At 38.4% G+C, this 23,486-nt stretch overlaps 2 protein-coding genes across 2 annotated transcripts; both read right to left on the reverse strand.

Annotated features, from left to right (window-relative positions):
- Window positions 1-9,659: 9,659 nt before the first annotated feature.
- LOC112199320 lies at window positions 9,660-12,528 on the reverse strand. The gene is made up of 2 exons (XM_040518755.1): window positions 12,161-12,528; window positions 9,660-10,007 (listed from the first exon to the last, which is right to left on the reverse strand). Exons 1-2 carry the CDS (start codon window positions 12,467-12,469, stop codon window positions 9,660-9,662), a joined length of 657 nt encoding a protein of 218 aa, XP_040374689.1. The 5' UTR covers window positions 12,470-12,528.
- A 7,327-nt stretch (window positions 12,529-19,855) lies between these two features.
- On the reverse strand, window positions 19,856-23,089 carry LOC112195880 (heat shock 70 kDa protein 8). Its single transcript, XM_024336107.2, has 2 exons — window positions 22,933-23,089; window positions 19,856-21,739 (listed from the first exon to the last, which is right to left on the reverse strand). The coding sequence occupies exon 2, from the start codon at window positions 21,735-21,737 to the stop codon at window positions 20,022-20,024; it is 1,716 nt and encodes a 571-aa protein (XP_024191875.1). The 5' UTR covers window positions 21,738-21,739; window positions 22,933-23,089; the 3' UTR covers window positions 19,856-20,021.
- Between the last annotated feature and the right edge of the window lie 397 nt (window positions 23,090-23,486).

A 23,486-nucleotide genomic window follows, 5' to 3' on the forward strand; every position in this document is an offset into this window, starting at 1 on the left:
ATTAATTTTAAGTCCTTATAAATAATAAATTTAAGTTTGTAGATTCACAGGTCTAGATTTCCTCAACCGATTCTGCACATTAGGCAGTGAATTGCAAAAAAGTACCAAATTGATTACCACCAAATTGACCCATAAACAAAACTCAATAAGGAAATCTATCGTTCAAGGGGGAAATCCCGCTAAGGAGCAAGTATCTCATCGAGGAGCAGAAATCTCGCTAAGGAGCAAATTTCTCTTCGAGGAGGAGAAATCTTCTTGTTCCAACTTAACCCTAAAGGAAAAAAAAAAAGAAAAAAAAATTAGAAAGGTTAAGGGCTAAACAAGTTACCAATTTGTTAAATATTTTGAACTATTGGATATATTACTAATCCAATGGTCCAAAATATTTAATAAAATGAGGGTATGACAAACACCAAGGTATCCAAGAATTCTCCTATATTTATGCTTTTTAGCAAACAAATTCACCTTGTAACAGTACATTGCGGACGCATCCATCATGCTTAGCTATTGAACATACTCTGGTTTGAAACTTAACTTCAAATTCACTAGTCTTTGACCTCTTTTGATACTTCAAAAGTTTCAGCGTAACTTAATTATCTTTCGTCCTATAACGAGTTTCAAAAAGGAAAAGATCATGAGTAGATATAACTTTCTTAAGGAGTACTCCACCGTTCTTGAACAAATATTTGATCACTTCAAATTCATCATCATATCCGTTAAATTTCTAATGAAGATGGTCTTTAGGTGAGACAAAATACAAACAGGAACAAACTCTGGTGGCTTGAAGGGTTCGTGATACTACGTTCTTCCATATGTCGCAATTAAAATTAATGACGCGATCCTCCAAATACGGCGATCTCTTGTGCAACTCGATCATGTAGTCCCAATATGAGCAACTGAAAAGGGTATCTCTAATTGCTTCAAATTATCAAAGTATTTTGGCAAATAACATTGTCAAAGTACTAGCTAGGAAGTGAAAGAGACAAATACTTAACATCGGAAACACTGGCTAGTAACTCAGTTGCACGCGCGGTCATGATAATCTTGATAAAACTGTTCTGGATTATGAAGAGATATTTGGCTTTGGATAGGTATTTCGCACTGTTTAAAAGATAATTTGGCAAACCAGTTCTCAAGCTTCGGGCAACTAACAGAAACACTGTACTCATGAGAGAATCATGATAAATATTGTTGCAAATAATTCTTAACGTTTTCAATGCGGGTGCAGAGATCTTGAACTTATAGACAGGCTTTCCAAATCTACTTCCAAATATACACCCATCAATGGTCAAGTCTTCAAGTAGAGGGCAGTCAGAAAAGAGCTTCTCCAATGAGGCATTATCAGGATTATCATTCTTACCTTGAGACTAGGGTTTATAAGTATCCTTGTCTAGTAGGATTACTAGGGTTCTTTTTTATTTATTTTTTTATTATTATTTTTTTAACGAGAGGATTACTAAGTTTCGTATAACAAGTTTGGTTCGGTTTCGTAGCTCTTTTTGGGCGATGTTTTATAGTGTATACTTGTATAGTAATTACGCATTAATTAATTGAACTCATACGGTGGATGGTAATGGCCTTTTAATTTATTGGGCCTGCTTCCTCAGGCCCTAGGGTTTAAACCGAATAATTAATTAACTTCCGCCGCAAGGGAAGGACGTGGGAATAGAACTACAAAAAGGTTCATAAACTGCACACCTGAATGGACAATAAAAGAGATTGAGGGCTAATTGTAGCCAAAAATAAGATGGATTCAAAATCAGAACTTGTAGCCGGAGTTGAGGATAGGATGAGCCAATTACCAGATGAACTTATTTGTCACATACTTTCATTCCTTCCAACAGTAGAATCTGTGAAGACTATCGTTTTGTCTAAAAGATGGAACAAATTATGGAATTCCGTGAACATGTTAGACATCGACTACATCAGAGATTTTGGTGGAACATGCTATGTTGATTTTGTGAAATTTGTTGATGGTGCACTTTCAGTGCATGATTGGTCCAACATCAAAAAATTTCGTCTGTCTTGTCCCGGGGTCTTTTATGACGATGACTATCGTATTATCTATGCTATTCCGACATCAGGCTGTTTCTCAAGTCTCAAGTCCCTAAACCTTTTACTACTTTATCAAGATTCTCCCAGCATTGAAAAGCTTATTACTAACTGCTGCCCTGTAGTTGAAGATCTGGAAATTCGTGGAGATATCATGCTTCCACATGATATATCGATATTCAACATCTCTGCACCTAACTTGAAGAAGTTAACTGTGGATTTCGACCTATCCATTAAGGGTCGTTCGTCAAATGTTCTAATAAAAGCCCCAAAGCTTGAAAGCCTTTACTTCAAGAGGAAACACTTACCATATTCCGCTTATACATTGGAGAATCCAGAATCCCTAAACAGCGCAGTAATTGACGTCGCTGAGTGTCTGTCTGGGCGTGCTAACGGTGTTATGACTGAGCTTCTGGCAGGACTTTCTGGTGTTAAAGATTTGTACATTAGAGCTGCTTTTTTGGAGACCTGCAATCTCCCTGCAGATTTTAGTATACTGAACAAGTTGGAGTTAATTCTTTATCATAACTCCTATAGGGAATATGTAACCAAGTTTCTCAATAAGTCACCAAACCTAGAATATCTTGTCTTGGAGCTCGACAACAAATATCTACAAGAAGGGCAGTCTTTCACACCACCGGAGTTTGTGCCTGTTTGCTTGTCGTCGCACCTCAAGAAAATGTACATGAGGGGATTCAGTGGGCGGTGGGGGGAGTTGGAAGTGTTAAAGTACTTGCTGCGGTACGGTGAAGTTTTGAATGAGTTGGCCATCTCTAGTCATCCAACTCTTGGCCATAGAAAAGAAGAATCATTGTACAAGGAAATATTACAATTTCCCTGGGCTTCGAGGACTTGTGAAGTTAAATTTTTGTCCAGCTTACTTTCTAGCTAGGTTTATAAGCAAAGGGATTCAATCATTCAAAGAGTTTTGTCTAAGTTATAACAGCCTCATGTTTGTTTTATATATTTGTCAGTTCATTCAACTTGTGAACCTTTCAATATAATTTCATTTACTTACATGTTAATATTTGTGGAACATTTATGCGTTAACTCTGTTTCATATGCCTTTGCTACCTTGTCCGGAATATATGTCCTTTATATGGGATAGAAAAATAGGGCATGTCGATTCTACATGTATTTATGGCTATTTCTTTATAATCAAATCTGAGATCGTCGATCATGTTAAGATTCTCTTTTATCTGTTTTATATAATTTTCTTGTATATTTATAGGGTATTTTGTTGGGAACCACGGTATTATGCACAAGATTCACTTTTGTTTCCGCTAGGACATCGACTCAATCATGAGGGAAATTTTGGGCAGTTCTCTTTTGTAAGTACAAATTTTGACCAACTTGGTGTATTGGCATTCCCATACAAAACGGTGAAGTATCTTACAAACTGATCCAAGAGAATCTCATGTAAATGCATCCATGCATACATGGTCAGTAGGTTAATTAGTTGTTGGTTTAGGAAAGTTTCTTTGGGGTTTAATGAGTTTAATATCTTTTATTTATTTAAAGATATTTTTCTGTGTGTCAAATTGTGTTATTGATTTCTTAAGTATGTTAGGATTTGGTGTCCTTATTTGATTATTATCTTTAACACAAAAGGTTGTTTCCTTGTAGAAGTGGAATTAGGGTAGAAATTTGTTTGATTGTGTTTTGCACGGCATCTATTCATATATTGAAAAAACATATAGCCATAAAGAGGACCATGTACGCAAGAATTAGTTGGAGTCTTGCTTGTTGAATATGAGTTTTGGAAGAGTCAAACACACTTGTTCCTTGCTTAAGTGTTCTTGGTCGTCTTTCTCATATGCATAAATTCTCTTGAGATCAGTAGAGAGGCTGTGAAGAAAAAGGAGCGATATTTGGTGATCATTCAAGTGAAGGAGTTCAAGACTTAAGACAAACTTCTTATTAGTGTTTGTCTAATCATTGTAGCCGAGCTAGTGCTATTCAAGTTTGTAAAGAACATATCCTTCATCATAAGGTAATTCTTATTTTGGGTTCTCAAGAGTAAGAGCCCCGCAATGTTTTTAATCTCATATTTGAGTTTTTCAATGCGTAACCAAAATTTGGTGTTTTGTTTGTTATTTTTGGTTTCTGCCCAATAAGGATTGATACGTGCCTTGCAATCCCCATTTTTCAGAAAACACATTCTGTCCTTATATTTTTATCTTTTCGATGCATTTTTTTTATGATGCTTTTACGACATTTGCCCTTTGTTCATCTGGAGGCATGTTTAAAGTTTAAACTGAACAGTTCTATCACATTGATCGTGTTTTTGTTTGAGGGAACACATTGATCGTTTTATGCAAGAACGCTATTGCTTAGTATGGCTGGATTCGGCTCAAAACCGAGCATAATTTTGGCCTACCGCTATTGAACCAAAGTTGCTCGGTAAGCCAAATTCGCAACCATCGCCAAACAGTCAAAAGCTCAAACCGAAAGATTGGTATACCAATTTTTCAGTTGGTTTATTTCAGTATTGGGCTTTTATCGAATGGAATTGAGTCTTGAAGAACATAGTGAAGAACTCTGCAAAGCTTCTGCCAATCTGCCCCAAATCTCGAAGAACCAGGGTTTCAAAATTTGGGGTTCTTCACAAGTGTTTAGAATAGATGCAATTGAGCCTTCAATTACTGATTTGAATTCTCAGTTGGAAATAAATAGATGATATCTTCACAGGTTCAGAACATGCAGAGTTTCTATCAGCAAAAAACAAGAGGAAGAAGATAGCAAGAAGATCTTCACAGGTTGAGACTCAGCAGCGCATCCCCAAAGAATAAAAGTAGCTATTAATCCCACAAAGAAGAAGAAGAGAAAGCCCAGGCTAGGCTTCTATCAGCAAAAAAAAAAACAAAAGGGAAGAAAATTTTCTGGAAAAAGAGAGAGAAAGAACAGAACGCCAGAACATAGAGGAAAGAGAAAAGAGGAAGAGGAGAGTGAGAGGAGTTAAGTGAAGTGAGAAAAGTAAACTACGGGTTGTGGTCCTCGTGGCCCTCTTTTATGTTGGAGAAGTAATAAATAATTAAATATAGTATTTGTACATCTTGTAATGAGAAAGGCTCCTGGTCGAGCAAGGTCTCTTTACAAGGGGTTAGTGGTTTGAATTACCCCTCTTACATTTTATCCATTTTCAGAATTATTTGGTATGTTGGAGTTGAAGAAGTAATAAATATAATATTTGTACATATATTACTGAGGGCAGCTCGTGCTCCAATGTTTGGGAGCTGAACTTTCTTCAGAAGGCCATGGTTTCGAACCTTGCCTCTCGCTATGTTTGAGATTTATTCGGTAATACACATACATATGGTCGGTACAATATACTGACGGTATGCAGATACTCGTACCGTAGCCGAGCTGAAGCTGATTATCAGTACGGCTCAGCCGAGCCGAAATGTTGGTAAGCCGATAAGTTGGCCTAATGCGGTACGGGCTGGTTCGACCCAAAATTCCAACCGTATTGCTTGGGCCTAGGCTTTAGCTTTGGGCCTACGTTACTTTGTTTTTAATTTTTACTATTTTTTCATTGTAGGGTATGGATTTATGCTGGCAATCCCTACAAATTTGCGGTAGGCGATGCGGGCTTGGTCTTGTTCGGTAAGCATTGAGTTTCTTAATTCGTCAAATGGTAGCAACCTCCAAGTGGCAGGGTGAAACTAAATGTCACTGGATTTACATTCCAGTGACAATATAGTGGGAAAACTTATTGTATTATCATATCATGGCTATGAGTAAGTATTTATTTTCCAGTATATGACCACAGCTATAAAGCGGATGGATGAGTTAATAGAGCACTTTTCGCTAATCGGTGCTTATTAGAAAATATTTTTTTAGTTGATACTCCTATTATTATTTCATGAAGTTCTCTTGATGCGTATTGTAATATGGGATATAGGCACCATGTCCCCCCTTCCATCCCTCATATATTTTGCAGTTTTATAAATTAAGGTTTGGGGGCAGCCGTACAGGCTCTTACATTTAAAAAAAAAAGAAAAAAAAAAAAAGGAAAACTATGTTTTGTTAGGTTTAGGTACTTAAATTTTTAGTATTTTTATTTTTATTTTTATAAATTCAATTTAAAAATAAATTAAACTTTAGCAAACAAGTTAGGAAAGAACATATGTGAAGGGCCTCTACAAGTTATTCACGAGCTAGTGTTTTAAAATGTTGTGATGGGGACTTGTAGTTTTGCTAGATTATTATTTATTTAATACCAATAAAAAACCATGTTTTTTCTCTCTAACCCTTGCTAGAGGGTTCTCTCGACGGCGGCGGTCCTATATATGCAATTGAGCAGGGGATTTCTCCTCTCTTTCATTTTTCCCTTGAGGGTGACAGCGGGCTTGCTTGGCATTCCATTATGTTCATAGGCTATGGTCTCTTGCTTTTGGTTGTTCTCACGGATGGGGTTTGCGGGGCTGGAGATCAGAAGCCCAAACTGGTGTTGAATTGTTTCAAAATCCGTGATCCTCAGGTTGGAAGGATTGGGGAAGGGTTGAAGCTTAGGGTGGTTTGGTTGAAAGCGCCCGGATATAGTTGGAATCCTGCTATTGGTAACGGGGACTGGTGGGATCCAGATATGCTGGATCGTTCTTCCCCATTAGAAGGCGACAGCGGACCTTTAGGTGTGTTGGATGACAGCGGTGATGGTTCGGTGGATTGGTCATAGCGCTCTTCTAGCAGAGCTTCTGACGGGTATGCTATTGACATCATCGCTGTTAGCCAGGATACGATTGGGCATGATCAGATGCAGAGTTTGGTTTTCGACGACGGCAGTGGTTAGATCACGATGGCGGACATCCGAGTCCCTGCTCTTGCTAGGGTTTGTCCTAGTTGGGCCGAGTGGGCTTGTACCAGGAAGACTGCTGCTTTTTGGCTCTTTTGGGCTCTATTGTGGGCCTTGGTCTTAGTGTGAGCTTGGATAGTGTAGGCTCATATAATTTTTAAGTTTGTATTTTTTATTTTAGTGGGTTCTCATCCTTCTTTACTAAATGAGAGTCGAACTCATGACCACCTACTTATGAGGGGGAGACTGGTGTTTTTTTTTTTAATCACATCAAGAAATGGTATTGGGCCCCTTTTGTTTGTTTTAAGTGACAAAAAAAAAAGAAGGAGAGTTCTATTCATACCTCCCAAATTGTTATTTGAACCTCTTATTCATATTTTGCACAATAAAATTCCAAGTTTACCCTTTTTTTCTTTTTCCCTTAACTCCTTTCCTTTTCTACCTCCGCCCCTAGCCACCTCTCTCTCCATATCCAACATCCATTCCCCGGCACTAATGAGGCACCCCACCACTTCCGATGGTGCGATAACATCTAACACCAACCATAGTTTTTAAAACTCCATCAGGGATGTAGCTACAGCCAAGGATACTTGGGCTGTAGCTCAAGGGAGTTTTTGGGCTCAAAGTTGCAAAGTATAGGTATAGCCCAAATAAAAAAATTATATATACTAAGTCCATCAATGATCAACTTGAGGAAACACTTGGTCACCGTCTGAGAAGTGAGAATCACTCCCGCAGGCGTTGCGACTCCCTCAGTCCCTCACCACGACTCCCTCTGTCCCTCGCCACGACGCCATGGCTACTCTCTAAGGCTCAAATGCTCAGTCCCACTACGACTCCACCGAGCCACCTCCACCTTTCCACGTGGCCACTCCTCCTGTTTCTAGAGCCCAAGGTCCTCTTAAATCTTAATCAATTGTTTTTCCGTCTTCTTTTGGAGTTAATTGAATACCTTAGGCTTAGTCGGCTAGTCGCTTATAGGAATTACCAAATTGAATACATTAATTGAACTATTGAATCAGGCCTGTATTGAATACCTTCATGGCTTCATCAATTCCTTCTGTTTCTATGATTTTTTTGTCTGACTTGTGCCCACAATCTATGATTGTTTCTATAATTGAACTATATATGCTGGTATTAATATATAGCCTATCTGTTTTAATTGAATCAGGCTTGTATTGACTTTCTTCATCAACTAGGCTATATATGCTAGTATCAATTTGTTTTAGTTGTGCAGATGGTGACTTGTTTAGTTGGCTAATCGAATACCTCAGGCTAATTGAATACCTTGCTTTTGTTGTGCAGACGGTGGTTGTGTTCGCAAAATTCTCATATAGCTAAAATTAGCCCAACCCATTTTTAATTCCTAACTACGTCCCTAAACTCCATCGTTGTTGAAAATGAAGGAGGCTTGGAGACTATTTGAACTTCTCTAGAAATATATATATATATATATATATATATATATATATATATATAGAGGCCCGTTCCAAAGTGGACGTCCGCACTTCGCTAAAGTGCGGACGGCGATGCAGCGGAGGAGTTCCAGGCGGCGACGGCAGCGCGCGACTTGCAGGAGGGAGGCAGGAGGCATCCCGGACTGTACTGGGCAGCGTTCGAGGTCGGAGGAGGTCGGGGTTGCAGGTTTTGGGCAGCAACCGACCTGCAACTGCAGGTTTTCTGGGCAGCTCTGCAACGACGTCGCCGGCGACTCTACCGAAAGCAGACCGCTCCGCCCGACCCCTGGAGTACTTCCGGCAACCCCCGCCGCTCCATCTCACCTCGAGCCGACCTGCAGCAGCGCCGTCCGCACATATATATATTCAAAGGGTTTCTACATATCTCGTAAATAGTTCTAAAATCGGACCTTGTTGGTTGTAATCAAGCTCATAATTGAAAGCATCACAAATGATTATTCATCATATGCTTGCAAGTTACAATTGAATTCATGGTTTGTATTTCCTTATAAAAATCGAAAGAAATCCATGAATATTCTTTATTAGAGACATGAATACAGAGAACCAATTATAGTAATTAATGTGAGATGTAATTGGTGTATGTGGTTGATGTTGAGATGACTAGAAGATTTGCTCAGGGAGAGATGGAGGTGTTGAGCTTTAGTAGCCATAGAAGGCTCTCATCCTTTCTCACTTCTTCATTTAAAAAAAAAAAAAAATTCTGATTTCGCAAAGGGTAAAGAAGATTTTAGAAATTTCAAAAAAATATAGAGGTCTAAATACTAAATATGGAGGTATGAATGAAGCTTAAAAAAAAAAAAACCAAACAGATTTCACAGCTTCATATCAACAAATTCCAAACTTGAAGTCTTAAACCAGTACAAATCTAGGGTCATAGAGAATTTATTAGAAGCATGGATTCAAAATAAAATAAAAGATGGGGAATCATAATTGTCGAACCCCAAAAGAAAACTAGAACATCTTAGAGAGGAAAATAAACTCACAAACCTCGCAAAAGCAGAAGCTACAAAAGGAGGACAGACCGTCCACCAACGCGAACTAGCATGATCCATTTTTGTTTCAATTAAAGGACCCGAAAATGAACAATTTAAGAAGTCAGACAACGCGTTTATTCGAATAAGATTATCTTCAGAAGTTTGTGTCCAAAGCTTGACCTTCTCTATCAAATATGCCTCGTCCATAAGTAGAAATGAAAATCTCAACAAGAAGGGGAAATTGCATAAAAACAAATAAGGTGACGGGAACACTCGCATGAGAAACCACTGGCATAACAATCCATGATTTGTTTGGAACCACAAGGAAAAGAGCAGAACAAAAGGTAACCATCATGGCGGCTATAGAGATAAAAAGGTGGTAATGAGAATTCCCAAAAACATTAGCACAGAAGTTGTCGATGAAAAGAGTGACACAGCAGCTGAAATTATAAAAACCATAAATAACTTATATTCTATGAAAATGGGAAGGCCAGTATCTCCATTGTTTCCGCCAGGAATTGCAAATGCTGTGGCAAACATCATGGTAATGATAAGTCCGCCTACAACTGTACAAGAGGTTGCAGTGTCTTTCATCCACATTTCTCCTTCCTTCATCAATTCCTTGTGGCTTTCGGTGAATAGTTCGCCAGGTTTCTTCTCATCAGTATTCGAATATTCAAGACACAAGGGACTTAAAGACTCCAGCTCCTGTGTTTCATAGAAGTGAAACATACAAACACATGATTACCAAGTAATTAATTAACTCTATTCCTCCTACCAATCATTGAATAATTTTTAAAAGGTTGTAGAATCCCGTATGACGGTTCGTTCATAAATAATTCTAGGGGAGGATATACTAGTGAATATAGGTAAAATAAAACGGTTTATTGATATTGGATTTGATAAATAGCAATAAAATGGATTGTTGACCAATCCAAAAAATAAAGGACTAAGAAACGGAGGATTGCTGATAAGGGGGGTATCTAATAAGACAATTTTGAGTTATTTCACACAGCCTATATATGGTGGTGATATCGATATGGTACATTTAGAATACATTAATGTACTAATATGGTAAGTAAACTAAATTGACAGAGGTAACCTAGTCCGGTAGAAAAGCATAGACTAGTTCAAGACTATTCTACCAATGCATGGAGTTTTAGTCTATCACTTATCAAGACTATTCTACCAAGACTATTCTACCAATGCATGGAGTTTTGGATGAATTGTTGCATTAATGTACCGTAAAACTTTTCATGGATATACCTAACTATGTAGATAAGAGCTCAAATGAAAGAAACTGAAGAAAAGTTTTACGGTACATTAATGCACCACCAACTTCACAACTTCAATTTGAAAAACAAATAAGGAAATCAACCTCTCAACCCAGAAACCCAATAATTAGGTTCCACCTCAGTTATGCTTTCGTACAAATTTTGCCATACCCAATATGCAAGATTATTAATTTTTTTCTTCTTCACAAACTCTTCGTTATTCATCGGATGCATGGAATGCTTAGACCCAGAAGAACCAAATCCCCAATTGCGATTATGTCAAATTGAAAGAAAGGTGGAAGGCTTGCTCTTTTCTCTAACCTAAGATTAAGACAACCGATTTTGTAGAAAGGGTTTTGTGTAATGCAGCAAAAAGAGAATCAAAGAGCCATGATGAGTGAGGAAAGAAAATAATAATGGAGGAAGAAGAACAATGAGGGATGCGTAAACGAGAAAGAGAAAACGATGCGCAGACTTACGATTAAGATAACACTAGCTAAGGAGAGGCTGAATTTGTCCAAAGAAAAAATTTGTCCAAAAAAAAAAAAAAAACAAAACTAAGGAGGCTAGAAAAGAAAAACATGTGGTTGCGTTGAAGGTTTATGAGAATTGAATTGGCACCCATATTTTACACATCACCACATTTTCAATGAATAAGTGCCTAGAGAGAAATATGATGATAAAGTAATTTGGGGTTCACATCTAAAATCAATTGACAATGAATAGAGTGACACAGACCCTTATAAACTAGGGCTGTCAATGGGTCGTGTCGGGTTGGGTTCGTGTCGGGTCAAGGTATTTGTCGTGTCGCAAGATACAAACCCAAACCCAACCCATTTAATAATCGTGTCAAAAATTTAAACCCAAACGCAACCTATTTATTAAACAGGTTATCCGTTTTCAACCCGCTTAACCCATTTAATAAATAGGTTGTGTCGTGTTTGACAAAATGGCTCATTTAAGGGTTAACAATGCGACCAATTTAACTAAAAAAATGCAAAAATTGATTAAATTCACTAAAAACTCTACAAGACGAAGAATATAAATAATTATATATAATTCATAAATAATTAAATCCAATAATTATAAAGCAAAATATTTCAAATTGTCTAATCCTATGATCAAATACTCTCAACATCTAAAATTTCAGGATAAAGTATAGCATAATCAGGTTATACAGGTTCACTTCGTGTTGGCGGGTTGACCCATGGCCGACCCATTTCTTAAATGGGTCATGGCGGGTTGACCCATGGCTGACCCGCTTTTTAATCGTGTAGGTTCAACCCGCTTTATTTCGTGCGGGTTTCGAGTCGTGTTATCTGGTCGTGTCGGAATTGACAGCCCTATTATAAACCTACAGACAATGTCTCATTTTCCCCATGTTGGATATATATTGTCTCATTTTCCCCATGTTGGATATATATATTCTCAACATATAGTTGGTAAATAAAGGGGTGTCAATTCTCAACATGTGGGCATTGACACTGCAACATTAAACACCGTTTATTTGTCTATAATTGAGTACGTCCAACAAACACACACACACACACATAAATAAAAAATTGCAAAACACATTGGGATGCATACCTTAAACCATTGCAATTCTCTTTGCATGTGTAATGCTCCACCCGAGATATGATCGAGCTTTGCTGATGGGGACAACACTGCTGCAAGATGTACTACGCTATTGTTCTTATCATCTGCAGCATTTGCAATCACTTTTTTGTGATCCGCTGTTAACCCATATATAAGGCTGTAAACTTTTTCCTGACGACATTCAACAGCAACCTGGAATATAGTCTTTTTATTTGAATTCACTCTCCACAACAGCTCTGGATTTGCTTTCCACAGCCTCGGAAAGAGCTCGGAGTTCCCTCTTTCAGCAGCATCAAACATTAATTCATAAATACCGCTTCTGAATAAGTCTATACTGTTTATATTCTTTATCACCTCACACATACGATCTAGAGATTCGACTGAGCGAACATGGAACAATTTCATTTTGAATATGTAATTGATTCCTGGATAATATTAATTAAGAAACTTGTTATATATGCGGCTTCATTCGAAGAAACATAAAGAACATACAATTAAAACAAAAGCAGAAAAAGAAAGTCAAGTTAGAGATTGTCAAATGAAGTATAAAACAAGGAGCACATCGTATACAACAGTAATACACAATAACAGAAAACAGAAGGCAGGCAGCATACCCAAAAGTCGGAGGGGTCCTTGCAAAAGACCTACCACTGCAATCAAATATCAAAATCTTTAATCCTGGCATAAGCTCATTCTATAAATGTAATGTAATGAAATGATCACTGTCCATAAATTTTATTTATTTTTCTATTATTTCATCAGGTGATTGTTTATCATGTTTTTTTTTATTATAACATTTTTTTAATTTATAAAATGAGTGCACATAAACAGCGGTTTTTTTTTTTGATAGTGAAATAACTTCATCGAGGGACAAGCCCAAAGGCCCAGCAAAGCTTAACAGGCCAAGAACATACATTCTACCTTTTCAAGACCAACTCTCAAATTCGCTAATTTTTATTTTTTATTTTATTGAGATCTTGAAATCTCCCCACTTGCCTCTCATAATCTTTGCCCACTATTTACTCACTAAGCCCATCTTAAATTCTAAATTAACCTCGTCCGGTTTGAGAGTCGGGGGCGGTCTCCTCTGTTCTGGCTTTGTCCCAGTTCCTTGTTTTGTCTCTTGTTTTCACTTAATCCATGTCCTTCAATTGACTCTCAAACCATGATACAAAAATTCTTGCTATCTTTCTTCCATAACCCTTTGGTTGTCTTCCCCTTACCTAGTCTCTTGGCTGGATCGTCACTCTTGAAAAAGGGCTGCAAGTTTCACTTTCTTCTCAATTAGCGCAGTTCTCCCCCGTTTTCGAACAGGAAGATTACTTCGTTGCTATCTCAATTTGGATTTCCTTCGTGGAGTCCCCGAACGGGAACCTGGACGAGGAGGACTCACTTTGAATTCGACATCTTGCTGGGAGATCCCCTGTTCGACATTTTGCTAGAACACTCGATTACGCTGTGGCGGGCATTGAGATGGTGTTATGGATCTAGTTGCCGAAAATCTATGAAGTTTCAGTTTTGACTTTTGACTCATCAATGCGGAATTTTGGGTGCTGTTCTTCACTATTGCGTTTGGTGGCTATTGGGTCTCACTACGGATTCGTGCATGGGGTAAGGCTCGATTCTGGGCCTGGGTTTGCTTTGGAGAATGTTGGGGCACGTCGATGATAGCAATAGTCTTTCAGTTTAATGCCACTTTTCTCTTTTTCGAAGGGGTTTCTCTTTTCATCATAGAGTGATATTCAAACTACAGTCCGTTCCCCTGGTCAATATTCGAAATTAGTTTTAGAACCATTGAGTGTCAATATTTATCAATATTTCGGTCTACGCACAAAATTTTATAAATTTAAAGTACAAATTCTTTTTATTGAAATCGAAATTGCGAACCAAATCTACAATATTATAGCTTCGAATAAAAACACCCTAAGCACCTAAGACCCGGCCAGTTTTAACATATCACAACTCAACCACACATCAACGAGAAAAAATTGAGAGAGAGAGAGAGAGAGAGGAAGATCTTGTTATCAGTGAGAAAAGGTCGCAATGCTCTCTAGTAGCCAATGATTAAACACACTTTCTCCCTAAAAGTACCATGATTGATCAGATATCTGCAACCTTGCCACCTCCCTGGCGATCTCTATAAACTGTGTGATGGTTTTGATTTCGTTGGTGATGCCGCAGTTGCTCCCAATTCTCAATTTTTACGACAAGAAGAAAATCGATCCATAAAGCTTTTATGGTGACGATCTCCTCCATTAATTTGGGTTTATCGGGATCACCTTTCAATCTGCTGATTACTATTTTTTTTTTTTTTTATTTATCAGGGGTGAATTAGCAAGCCACTTTGATTACGTTAGCGAGTTGGTAACACACTTGCCTAGTCATTATTTAGACTGAGGTCCACGAGTACTAATCCCCCGTCATAGGTGCACAAACCTGAAAGCCTCCCAAACCTACTGGCCACAAACTGGTGAGAGTTGTGGCTCCCATGCTAAGCTGCTCAACCAATTTTATCACACCAGGTGATTGGTGTTTACTATTTTTACATCATCATCATTATTAGTTTATTACTACTACTATTACTACTCCGCCCACCCCTCTCCATCCTTGATGGCTGACTCAAATATATCGTTTTGTGTAATCTTACTGAACGATTTTTTCAAATACTATTAATTACATTTACTAATGAGAAAAATCTTTTAAACATGCGGTTCATTGCAAAATTTAGTTCCTAAACGAAAGAGTAAATCACAAAGAACACCATGGCGTGTTCATAGTTCTGGGTTCTAAGGTTCAAGTTATCTCTTCTGCAAATAAACATCTCCAAAAGTTTCAAGACTTTCGAAGTCTCAAAATTCTCCCCCTATTATTATCAGTTACCTAAACTATAAGGAAAGAAAAAGTTATACCCAATAAAACATGGTTTTTTTTTGTTGTTGCAGTTTTTAACGATCGTAATATTGTATGATCGTATGAATCAGGTAAAAACGAAAGCTAGTGACAAGGCCCCAAGGGTTGACATTGAGAAAAGCAGGGCATGGTCCGCAGTGGCAGTCTGTTATGTTATACTTGTATATGTATATGGAATATGATTGAAAGTACTAATAAGAGCAACTCTAACAGCTCCCCTATAATTTATGTATAATAGGGAAGTAAAAGTCAAAACTTTAGCATCTTTTTCTTCACCAACTCCAACAGATTCTCTATTTTACAGCAATCTCTAAAATCTCCATATTCTTCCTTAAATTTTAGAGATTGCTGTAAATATAAGGAATTTGGTTTTCTCTTTCCTCACTTTCCCTAAAATATGGATAGTTATAGGGAATCTGTTAGAGCAAAAGATGTTTATTTTTCCCTAAAGTAGAGAAAAATCAAAATATGGGGAAGCTGTTGGAGTTACTCTAAGGAATTCAGAAGAGTTAAAGAGTTCGAGACATTGATTTCTGATGCATGATGGAACATACCTTTTTTTTTTTTTTTTTTTTGACTTTGTCAAGGGGAACCCAAAGGCTTCCTAGGCCCAAGATAAACCCTTTTGGCGCATGTGAAATGCTCCAACTGTGCATTGCAGCACAGTGCCTGGCCACTTTGATAGCTTCAGGATTCGAACCTAGGTTGGGGGGCACACCCAACTTTCACACGAATATCATTAATTGCAGGAGTAGGTTTTATGTGTATACCTATCAAGAAAACATAGAGGCAAGTTGGTCAGGAATTAATTTCTAAGAGTAAGCTTAACCTGGTATTTTAAGTTTTAAAGTAAACTATATATTTCTTGGAATCAAGAAAACTGTATATATTAGACATATATTATTATTTTCAGAGCAATTCTCTTGATATAATAAAACTTTGATAAATGTTCCTCATATAGATAATAAAAGTTTTCGCCCCCTAAAAATAATTTGACAAGTGTTAATATCCACACTCAAACACATTTTAATTAGGAAGCTACTATTTGTACTCAGTAAAATTTCTAATATACTTTATCAGCGAAATTGGGTATACAAAAGTGTATGCTGAGTACAAAGAGTAGCATTGTTTAATTATAGAGGGAGGTTAGAAATAGGGCTGTCACTCGGTCGGTTCGAATCAGTTATAGGTATTACCAACTTCAAAACCAAAGCTTTCGGTTTCAAAACTGAGTTACCAATTACCAACCAAAATTTTCGGTTGTTAATTATATCTACCAAATTCGGTATTTCGGTTTTCGGTATTACCAACTTTAGAACAACTAATTCTTTATAATATAAATTAGAATGAACAAAACTAGGTTTTTGAATTTTATAGTCGTAAACTTTGTATTCATCTACTAATTATAGCTTTCTTTTGTATATATGACATCAAATTTTAGCAATTTTCAATAAAACTAGGTTATTTAATCATCGTTGACTAGGTTACTTAAAATACATATACTATTAATGTAGTATATGTAGTAATGTTCATACTATTATAAAAGTTTTTATGTTTATTTATTTATTGTTCTGGGCCGCAGAGGCCTGCTTTTTTTTTTTTTTGAATTGGGCCGGATCTTTACTTTGGCCCAGGTCACCTTCTTTTTTCTTGATTTTTTCTTTCTGATTCTCTCTCTCTCTCTCTCTCTCTCTCTCTCTCCACATCTTCTTCTTCGCGTTTTCTGGTTCTCTGCTCTGTTCTTCTTCTGGGTTGTCGAAGCAAGATTGGTCCTGGACTTGTGCAGCAAATCTGATCGTCGGAGGTCTGGATTGAAACTGCATGCTGGTCGGAGTGTGAGGAGCAAGTGCAGGTCTGGTCGCTGAAGTCTGGTGCTGCAGGGATCGGTGATGGGTTTGCCGGCTGGGTTGCTGCAGCAACGATGGGTGGAGGACGCACACATATCTGGGTTGGGCGAGAGAGCAGCGCCGTTGCAGGTGGGTTGGTGAGGTGAGGCAGGTGACTGCAAACACAGGACGTGCAAGGTGGAGGCGAAGGTGGGGTTGGTGAGGTGAGGCCGGTCTAACCGGTGAGGTGAGGCCGGTCTAACCGGTGAGGTGAGGCCGGTGAGGTTTTGTGGCAGCGACTGCAGGGCAGGGCTGGGCAGCGATCAGGGCTGGGCTGCGCAGGTGAGGCCCGTGTAGGCTGGGGTATTGCAGGCAGGGAGGGCCGGAGAGGAGGAGGCCGATCTGGAGTTTTTTTCTTCTGGGGTTTTTTTTTTTTGACGGGAGAAAGAAACAAATTTGGAAATTAGGTTTTTTTTCTTGGCTATTTGCTCTGAGCGTGCTGATAACGTGTTAAAGTAAAATGATAATTAGAATTGGTCTACTCATTTAATTTCATAGCACCTTTATATAGGGAGAGAATTACAATGGAAATATCAATTACAATGACGACATTAATTACTGATTGGTCCTTGATCTATGCTGATTGATGGTGATTGCTAATTACTTAATTCCCTCTCCGTCAATCACTTTGACGAAGACACATAATGTGTTTTTCCTTTAACATTAATTACATTAATATGTTTGACACAAAAATAATTTTGGACAGGGAGTACCCTCTTGAAACGGCAATGGATTGGATTTTAATCGGCTATAGAAAAAGAACATGATTTCTTTCGGCCCATTCATTTTTGGGCGCGCTCCATTAGCGTCAGGGTTTAAACTTTCGAAACTAATGTTCAAACTGAGGTAATCCCATTCACATAGGAATCCAACTATAAAAAGGGTCATAAACTGCAAACCAGAACGAACAAAGGTTAATGTCGAAGATCGAGGACCAAAATCCACCAAAGTGAACATAGCAAGGCGATATTCAGAATCAAACCTTGGAGCAGGATTTGAGGATAGGATCAGCCAATTACCACATGACCTTCTTTGTCACATACTCTCGTTCCTTCGAACAATACATTCTGTGCGGACTATCGTTTTGTCTACAAGATGGAAAAACTTAGACTTCGTAAACACCTTTGAAATGTACTACGAAAGAGATTTTGGGCATCTAAATGCGGAAACTTCTATTATCCACATGGGGCTCTTTACCGTTGATCTGTGGTTGAGCATATCTGGAGCAAATATGGCCGTCTCTTTTATGTTAGTGTGAGTTTGTGAACAAAAAATTGGGATCAAGGTTGAGAGGTAGAAATCTCGGCCGGGGGGGGGGGGGGAGCTCATGAAATTCCTTGTTCCTAACAGTCGCCTATGATCGAGGTCCCCTAGATTTGAACTAGTTAACAGAGTTGGGAATTATAGAAGATGGGAAATCCAATGTGAACGATTGAGGGCTGATCGATGGGGGCGAGGTTAGGTAGCTGTAGAGATCAGCACAATCGATGGAAGATTGGAAGGTGGTGGTTCGGTTGAGGATGGTGGGACGACGACGGGAGAATTCTTGCTATTGGTAAGGGCGTCCCTTACAGAGACCTCAAGCCTCTTACTCACCCAAAAAAAAAAAAACGCATTGGTACATGGCCCTAGGCGTTCGCTTTGGAGCCACGCTTGGTTCGCTTATCAGGAAATGAAACTTGTTCCTTTCTTGCGTTTAGGATACAAAAGGAAAGAAAATACTTTCCTGAAGGAAGGGAAAATAAAAGGGAAAGTGGTTCATTCCAAACACCAAATGAATCACTTTTTCCCTTTCTTTCCTTATATTTATTACTCACAACACATTATTTTATTCCATTAATTACAAATTTTTTTACAATTTTCCTAAGGTTACCAAACATCGGAATTGAAAGTTCTTGGGAAATTTCATTTCACTTTCCATGGGAAAGACAAATAATTACTTTCATTTCCATGAACCAAACGAGACCTGGGAGTTTGGGGCTTGGGAATTGGGATTATGCTAATTTGAATTTCATTTATTTTGTTTGTTACTTTAGTTTTTTTTTTTTTAAAGGACTTTAGTTAGTTTAATACAATGTGATTTTTTTTTTGTTTTTTTTTTTTAGAATATGGATTTTTGTTAAGTTACATATGTTTGAGAATTTTTAAAAAAAAGTAACCAATTTTGAGCCTTTAAATTGTTAAAGGAAAAACACATTATGTGCCTTCGTCAGTCGTCAAAGTAACTGACGAAGAGAGAATCAAGGAATTGCAATCACATCAGAATCAGTATTTACTATCATTATTGTAATTGAAGTTAATTGATGTTTCCATTGTAATTTTATCCCTATATAAATGGATTTCTAGCGGTGAAACCAACGGCAACCGACTCAGATCTTCCTCCTCTTCTTCCCTCATCCATTGGCTTGCACCCAGATCCATCGTACATGGCAGATCGAACGGTGGCAGAATGAGGCGGCGCCGACCCGGAGCGATCTCCCTCCTCCGGCCACGGCGGTGCATGAAACCGGTCATGTGTGACACTCCTCCTCCTGATCACAAGCATACAAGTATTGGAGATCGATTTGAAGTGTGGAGTGAGAAATCACGGTTTGAAGTTCAACGCTTTGGATTTTTTAGGATTGATCTAGCTTGATCTAGACTGAATCAATCCAATTACATTAGCAGGTCAGTAAACAACTGGTTATACAAAAATCACTGACCTGCTATTGTTATTCTGGTCCTGAAAGCACAACCCGAATGGTCAAGAGGGCCGGAACCCAGTAGCCCATACACATGGAGATCGATCGGCGGACTAATACAATCGTCTCCTTCACATTTCCGGCGACCGAGACAAATTGGACTGATTCATATTTAAGATTCATTCAAATTGGAGTAAAACTGAGTTTGCTGAGCTCGACGTCTACAATTCTTCCTCATCAGAATTGTAACTTCCAACTTAAAAAGCACAAACACAATTTATTACACCAAAGCCACAAGAAAGTATGCAAACAGAGAACTATCACCCTTTTACAAAACAACCAATTATTCCTACTAATTACTACAATTTGATTCAACTAGATCCTCTTCACTGATACCAAGTCTTGAGTAGCACCATAAGCTCTGTGCAACGCTTCCGCGCACCAGCCATGACCATCGTCAACCGTTGGCATCCTCACGTCCAGGACAGGATTTATGGGAACATGAGAACCTGGCATTAACACAGCAGCCAAAACTCTCAGCACGTTTGAAGCATCAATGTCCATCATTACTCGTACTTGTGGAACTCCTTTGGGTGCTGGAGGAAGTCCCTCAATTTTGAAGTATCCCAGCAAATGATTTTCTTCCAGCTTCTCGCCATCACCTTCATAAACAATTACAAGTGCTTCGGCTTGATTATCATGGGATGTTGTGAAAAGCATCTCTCTTTGGGCTGGTATTGTGGTGTTTCGAGGTATGATAGGCACAAAGTTGTTTCCGTCAGCTCGAATTCCAACTGAGAGAGGTGTGACCTGAATAGATAGCACATCCACGGATTCAAAAGGATCATGAACACCAGAAGCTACGTATCCTTGTAGTGCTGCTCCAGAGACAGCAGCTTCCAATGGGTTCATCCCTTCGTAAAGCTCCTCTTTCTTGCATACGTTCATGACAAGATTTTTTATCTTTGGAATGTATGAACATCCACCTACAAGTACTACATCGTTCAAATCCTCAGGTTTGACCTTTGCATCATGCAAACACTGGATTATGAGGCTAGCACACTCATCAAATACGGCCCGATTAACTTCCTCAAATTCTTCTCGGTCCACAACCTTGCAGATTTTCATCCCATTTCCCAAGTCAACATCAATTTGAACAGAATTTTGGGAGGAGAGGCTGTGGATTGCATTCTGGGTCGCAACTCGAAGCAACCCCTTTGATTTGATTTCATCAACTCCATGACTTGTCAAAAGATTCTCTGCATTTGGCAACAGATGACGCATCATATTCTGAAGCAAGTCTTCTCCTCCAATGGCACTTCCTGTTAAGGCAATTATTTCAGAAATTCCTCGAGGTGCCTCTTCAGCTGTAACACTTACGGCGACATCACAGTATCCAGCACCCATATTGAAGATTAGAACATTCCTATCTGTTGACTGAAATCCACTTTGTTTTGCATATAAGGTATATAACAATGCCACTGCAGTTGGCTCTGGCATCAGTTTCAGGATATGAAGGCCAGCCATGGCACATGCTCTCTCAATCCGAGTCAGCTGGAATCGGCTGAATGAAACTGGCAGAGTCAGAACAACATTTTTTATGGGCCGCTTTAACTGTATTTCTGCCATTTCCCTAAGTTCCACCAAAAATATTGCCAGAACTTCTTCAGGAGTGGTGGATCTCCAGAAATTTCCAACCAAGGCTGCAATAAATGGGCGGACACCAATGTCCAATGTTTGTACTAGAAATGGAAGGCTTTTGCTAGAGTGGACAACTGGATCCGTGTCAACTCGGCCAATTAAGCGTTTCATGTTGAAGATTGCTGCTCCGGATAACATATCATGATCTGCAGAGAGTTGATTGCTTAGTTCCCCAGAAGGAGTTCCATCCTTGAATGTAACATATGAACTCATCATCTTCTGGTTCCTACTGTTTTTAAGGATCTCAACCTGGGAGCCATTCCAGATCGCAACCCTGCATTGTGAAGTGCCAATGTCAATTCCAATTGTTGTTTCAGGAAAGGTGCATGAGGATTTCTCCTCCCGACTGGTTTCACTATCAGATGCCACTGTGTATGCTGCCTCAGCCATTCCTGCATTTTGAAAAGTGGCAGATGATGAAAGATGTATTATGAATTTAAATCCATCCGAACATCAAAAGCAGCTGATACAGCACAAGCTGAATCAGGTTCAGTCTCTATGAAAGCAGAAGTACAAAAGAAGTTGCATTACGCCTGCTCAAGGAGGCCAGACCAAGATAAAAATGAAATTAAATCCAACCCCAAATGAAACTACAACCAAACTAAAATCCCAAAAATGAAGGAACCCCAACAAAATACCTAAAGTAACAGAAAACCTAATCTATAGGCATATACCTATGCACAGAGTGGATTCATCAATCACTATACAATATATTGTACACAGAAAAATAATACCCGAAGATGACACTCAAAGGTAGCTTCTTTTTATGTACTATGTACCAATCAAAAAATATGAGTGAGTTTGGAGCATTCAGTATTCTTCAATCTCTACAGTCAACCACTCTCCAGTGCCCTCAAATATTGCAGTTTCAATAACTAGGATTTCAAAAATTCGATACAAACAAGTGCTATGTTTTTTTTTTTCCTTCCTTTTTTCTTTTTCCAGCTTGATCTGCCAAATCATCCCAAGAGATACAAACAACTTCCATGGTTGATTATTCAAACTCTAAACTATGACAAAACAGAGAAACCGACACCACTATGCACTAGCAGGTTGATTATTCAAACTCCTTACAACAAGTAGTGCCTGATCATCAAAGCCATAATCACACCACACCCACAAACCCAAAACCACTAAAACCTCATCTATGCCGGAAGCATTGGAATATTAGAGTTCAAACAGGCCTTCCCACAAACACCTATAAGGTGTGTTTTAGCAGTAGCATCATTGTTGGTACGAGTGTAGAAGCAAGAAGCCCACATAATCAAGTGTCAAAATTTAATTCCAACAAAGAAAATTCTGCAGCAAAATATAAGCTTTACCACAAACCACGATGAACTTAGTTCCCAGGTGATACAAACTGTGAAAACTCAACAAAATTTCCTGATAACAAAACGAGTAATCTGAACAATAACTCTAAAAAAAAAAGACACAACCCACTACTCTTTTCCACAAATCATAACCAGTTATTGGGTGCTAAAGATTAATTACAGATACCCCAGAATTGATTCAAGCGCTATATATACATAGCCATTAGCGGAAAGAGCAAACTGGTATTAAGGAAATGAGCGAATGTAGAACTTACAGTTGACCGTTGAGTGATATAGCAAGGCTTGAAATGAGTTTAGATCACAGAAGCGAGCAGTGAAGAAAAGGATCGCTTCGGGTTTGGAAGAGTGAGATTACAGAGTACGGGGAGAATTTGGAGTGATGAAATACAAAGGCGCTAAAGTTCTAGAGCTTCCTAGAGGAACAAGGTGCCACTAGACACTCGTAAAGCTTACTAGAATTTTCGATAACTATATGCACACGTGGAATGTGGCGAAATTTCAAATTTGTTAAAGAAAATTAAATGCTAATTTCTTTTGAAATAAAGATTAGGGATGGCAATGGGGAGGGTAGGATAAGATGATTAAATTACCATCTCCACATCTGACTTCATTCTTCATCTCCGTCTCCTCCTCAATTCCCGTAATAAGATACTGAGGATTCCCCGTCTCCGTTCCCATTGGGGATTAGGTCTCCGTACCCGCCCAAATACCCGTTAACAATATTACTAATTTATTATATAAAAATTTATACAAATAATTATGGATGGTAAAATATGAGTTAAAATCAAACATCAAAATAAAATGAATT

Source organism: Rosa chinensis, chromosome 4 (assembly GCF_002994745.2).
Source record: "Rosa chinensis cultivar Old Blush chromosome 4, RchiOBHm-V2, whole genome shotgun sequence".
NCBI lineage: Eukaryota > Viridiplantae > Streptophyta > Magnoliopsida > Rosales > Rosaceae > Rosa > Rosa chinensis.